Source organism: Haplochromis burtoni, unplaced genomic scaffold, assembly GCF_018398535.1.
Source record: "Haplochromis burtoni strain Fernald_Lab_line unplaced genomic scaffold, NCSU_Asbu1 Contig_170, whole genome shotgun sequence".
NCBI classification, from domain to species: domain Eukaryota; kingdom Metazoa; phylum Chordata; class Actinopteri; order Cichliformes; family Cichlidae; genus Haplochromis; species Haplochromis burtoni.
The window spans coordinates 525,229-530,060 of record NW_024582531.1 but is presented as its reverse complement, the minus strand read 5'-3'; the positions used below and the strand labels follow the sequence as shown (position 1 = coordinate 530,060).

At 44.9% G+C, this 4,832-nt stretch overlaps 1 protein-coding gene across 8 annotated transcripts in view; it reads right to left on the bottom strand.

Moving 5' to 3' along the window:
- Positions 1-182: 182 nt before the first annotated feature.
- Positions 183-4,832, bottom strand: part of cpeb3 (cytoplasmic polyadenylation element binding protein 3) — a 39,765-nt gene continuing 35,115 nt past the window's right edge. For all 8 annotated transcript variants that reach the window (XM_005933606.3, XM_005933608.2, XM_042225371.1 and 5 more), the window contains 3 exons: positions 4,421-4,535; positions 3,731-3,912; positions 183-1,540 (listed from right to left, as the gene is read on the bottom strand). In XM_005933606.3, the coding sequence (XP_005933668.1) occupies positions 1,313-1,540; positions 3,731-3,912; positions 4,421-4,535 (525 nt within the window). In that variant the 3' untranslated portion in view covers positions 183-1,312. The remainder of the gene's footprint in view (positions 1,541-3,730; positions 3,913-4,420; positions 4,536-4,832) is intronic.

The window sequence follows — 4,832 nt, the reverse complement described above, 5'->3', positions numbered from 1 at the left end:
TGAACAGCTGCAGCTGATCGTCCTGACACAGCATCGAGCAGGCTGTCTGTGACCGTTAGTCAGGTGGATTTGGGCTCTAAAGTATTCTCTGAGGACACCACGCACACACACACACGCACACACACACACGCACGCACACACACGCACACACACACACGCACACACACACACGCACACACACACGCACACACGCACACACACGCACACACACACACACACGCACACACACACACACACACAAAAGTTAGCCGTCTCTGCCTGGGGGCGCCCCCTCCCCCTGCCACAGCTCTCATTTAATTTAGGAGGGAAAAACAAGAAAACGTAAAAAAACCCACCAGGTGCTTCTCTCTACATCTGCTGTTATTTTACACCCTAGCCTGAATAAAGTTATGGTATCTGTTTATACCATGGATTTAGCAGCAAAGCTATTGCAGCATTACATTTACATAACACTAAAAAATAATGTTATTATCAAAAATAAAGACCTAGAAAGCAAACTGATCTGATTGCGCATATGAGGTATTAATATTTTCAGAGTCAAAATGGAGAGCGAATATAGCCGTGTTATTTTTTTTTCTTTTTAACTCCACACTACTGGATAGCTGTTGAATCTTGCTACATATTATGCCACCTATTTTGCTCCTCAGTATGCATTAATTTCATTTGCCTTTGGTAGTTCTTTTTTCTTCTTAAATCAGGGGCAATATAACTACAGGTTTTGAAAATAAGTGCATGCTCCTTTTACGTAAAATTTAAATTATCTATAGATGTATAGATAGGTACAAAACAAAATATATATATTTATATATATTTATATATGTATATTTTAAATATTTGCATGGTTCCACCTCTGTCTTAGTAAAGGGGAGGGAGGTCCAACAGGACGTACCACACCACCTAGTCAACAGAACAGGGAACTAAAAGTAGCCAGGGGCCTAACATACCATCCTGTGTGCGTGTGTGTTTGTGTGTGTGTTTAGTAAGATTTTGTGCCAAAGTGCAAATTCTAAGCTCATGGACTTTCGCATTTCAATTCCCCCACAAAGCTTCATCGTCGGGGGGAACACTAGACGATGAGTTCAGAGCTGTGTGCTGTGAAGAAAGTCCCATGTCTTTGATGGCATCACTTCTGCCTTTTTTTTAATCATGAGGTGTTTGTGGGATGCAGGGTGGATGGATGGGGCTTTGGGGAGGAGGGTTCCAGCGCTGTCCCGGGCTGCAGGAGGATTTTTGGGGGCAGGTTGGCGTGGGTTCACTGGGGAGGAGGGGCGGGGGGTTAGGCAGGGCTGGCTCTTGGACTCAACCAACTCCCTCAGCTCCAGCGGAAGGACACGTGTCGAGGGCGGTCGCCCCCTTCCTTCACCAGTGGCTTGTGAAACTCTCGGCCGGCCCGTGAGTGGATGCTGGCCCAGCAGTACTCGCAGTAGTACTGCAGGCAGGTGACGTTGGCACAGAAGAAGGGGGCGAACTTGCCCCCACAGCGTGCCCCCTGGCACTCGTCGCACATCTGGTCGTCCAAGACGTACGGCTTGACCTCCACCTGGCAAAAAAAAACCCAAAAAAACAAAACCGCATTTTAGGTTATCATATCCAAAAAACACAGATTGAAGTGGCGTACGCTCAGATTCATAAAAAATTCACTTCCTGTTCAAGTAAACAGTCTTTGAAACAAAGGGCTCAGTAATACTGTATTCACGGCGACTGCTGCCATAATCTGTCAGCCTCAACAATGTTTTAAAGAAAAAGAAACCAGCTAATGCAATCGTGTTCACTGTGAATGAGAACAGATATTTTTAGATATGAAATGACAGACAAATCAAGAAAACCTGATAAAACAGATCAGCTGCAGCTGCCTCCCCGTCAACGAGAAATGAGAAACGGAAGCCTGGTTCAGTGAAACTACCATGTCCTCTGGGTGTCATTGCATGATAATCAAAAAAATAGGGCTGCTATGAGTCACTGATGGATTTTAAGCAATCAATAAATAACTCCAGGCTACATCCACGATCCTTTCCACAGGTGTGGGGTCAAACAATTGGTACAGATCTACCATTGCCATTAAACAGTCTGCATCGATTCCCAGTATAAAAGATGGGTGTATCCATCATGGCATCTCCCACTGGTTCATGAAACATGAAACCACATGAGACTAATGAAAGGTGGATCAGTTAATTAATGTCGTGTTTTATTCAGTGATTCAGTAAAAGTAGTGATTGAGCCCATAAAGTCAGGAAAATGTTTACCAAGGTAACAGAGCAAAGATTCAAGGGCCTTTTAGCATAGACTGCCATACTATCAGGTCTTTTTGCAACCAAAGAAGGCGCCCTCTACTGGCCATTAAAAATAAAGTATGCGAGCTGCAGGTTTTTTTTCCATTTCCTCCAGTTTTTTGTTGTTGTTGTGTATATATGTGATTTGCACAGTAACTGTGCTAGAATAACAGCTGGTTTTCTCCAGATGTGTTGCCCATTTAAGTCATAGTCCAGAACCCCCGTTCATTGTGATCTGTTTGACAATTTCTAAAATAAAACAGGACAGGTATCCACCCATCCACCAATATAATGAGTTTGACCACGAAGCCAGGAGACAAGAAATGAGAGCTCAGTCACCATGGAGACGCCTCAGCATACAAGCAGGCAGAGGTGGATGTTAACCTTGTTATAGTGTGGCCACAAAATGAAAGGTTATCAAATCCTTCAGCAGTGGGAGACCGTGCTTAGCCAAACTCTGCAGCAGCTACAGTGGAATATCCACTGCTGAGAGCAACGAGCTCACGGAAGACAAAAAAACAAGAAAGCCAGAAAGAAACGGCCAAGCTGCCAGGCCATTAAACACCAATTTCATCTCTGTGGACACAGAGCTGACCAGAGGTAATTAGCTCACATGTGCTATCATCAAGAGCCATTTACAGTTAAGTGAGTCACAGACAATGAAGGCGAGAAGAAGGACGAAGAGAAAATGGCACCAGCTGGCATCCTAGTTTCTCACCACAACTGAACATGAATTTCAAGAATGCGCTCCACTGTTTGTGGTCTGCAGTGAATATAAATCCTTTCAAAACTCTTAATTCTTTCAACTTGAATCCTTTTGTTGCAGCCTAATGCCTAAAACAACAAAGCAAATGTAAGATGGACATCTATTTACCGCATAAAAGGAAGAAATTTTGCTAGGTATCTGGTTCAAAGACATGAAAATAAATATTTTGTTGTGTGAATGTTTTTGATGCTGTAAAGTGGTGTTTTCGGCAAACAGTCCAAGTCATAATAAAGACACCATAAACCCCCGACTGAAGATAGATGGTGATAGCTGAGGTGGGTTGGACAGCCCCGCCCTGCAGAGGCTCAGCTTCCTGGCTGACAACCAGTCTCCCTCGGTCACGATCTGTCCCGCTGCAATTGGCCGGCGTGCCTAAAATAACCACCCAGCAGCACAGCTCCAGTGAATATACATGTATAGGGAACTACTATAATTAAACCATCCCTATGTGTCGGGACTCAGCCAAAGGCCATAGTCATTACACATCCAGGCATGGCCTTTCGTTATTGTAGGCTATGTTGGGTAGCTGGCTGAAATCCCTGCTATAATGAAAGCTCTGATACATGGAGGACTCAAGCAGAGTTCAGCTCCACAGCTCGCCATAGGAATGACTGTGAAAACCTCACTTGTGGTCGAGACGCTGCTCTCTTTCAGAAGAGGGATCGCTGTGAACGAAGCTCACGAACTCACTCACCCTTTTGTCGATGTCATTGTGCTGCAGCTGAACGAAGCGAGCGCTGATGGCAGCGATGTAGCTCTGCTGATTGGAGAAGGCCACGCGGCCGGCTCCCTTTGGGTATTTGAGCTCTGGGTCCGTGTCGATGCCAGCATAGCAAACACCTCCGTACAGCCTGTCCATGATCATAGCCAGCTCCACTGCGGAGAAAGGAAGGGAAGAGAGGTGGGGGCGGGGAGAGAGATGATTAGTGCCGCAAACTCCTCTCGGGAGTTTCTGTGAGTTTGCAAGTTCTGAGTTTAGTTTGTTCTTCAAATTGAAAGCCTTCAGTTACGCTTGAAAAAGCGAAAGAAGTGTCCAACATAAAAATCTGCCCTGCTACACTACGCATCAGAGCAGCAGTCTCAACTCAAACTGCTGGTGTAATTAGCAGGGGGTCACATTGCAGACAAGCCAGCAATGTTTAGCCCAAGAAAAGAAAGACTGAGCCTTCCATTACACCATGAATTCTTAACGTGATGACCACTTGGCCTCCGTCCTGGAAACCCAAGTAGAGGATTGTTTTCTCACAGGAAGAACTTTCATTATAGCCTCCAGCCTCTGAGCTCCATGCCAGCCAATGTTATGAAGGCAATTTAGAGGCTCTGGGAGCTTTCTGGGGGAAAAAAAAAAAAAAAAGATGTCCTCTCATTCATATTTCTGACTTACCTGCACGCAGGGGCCGTGGCACCCCCCCAACAAAGATGGTCTTGCGGGGATCCAGAGGCTGGGAGCCATCCATGACAAAGTCACTGTCGCTCAGGTTCCAGGGACGGATCTGGACCTTTGTGTAAGAGAAAAATGAAATGTTCCCACTTAGAAGTCATTGTGTGGTAAGCTGGTTGTGCATTTGGTTTTAACTAGATAGCAGTGTGGTATCAATCAATTATGTTAACTATACATTAGTTTAATCCAGAGTAAATTAGAAAGATAGTAGCCCACAATCTTCTACAAATCAATGGTCCACAAACCTTGTCTCTCTCTCTATAGATATATACAGTGGGGCAAAAAAGTATTTAGTCAGCCACCGATTGTGCAAGTTCCCCCACCTAAAATGATGACAGAGGTCAGTAATTTGCAC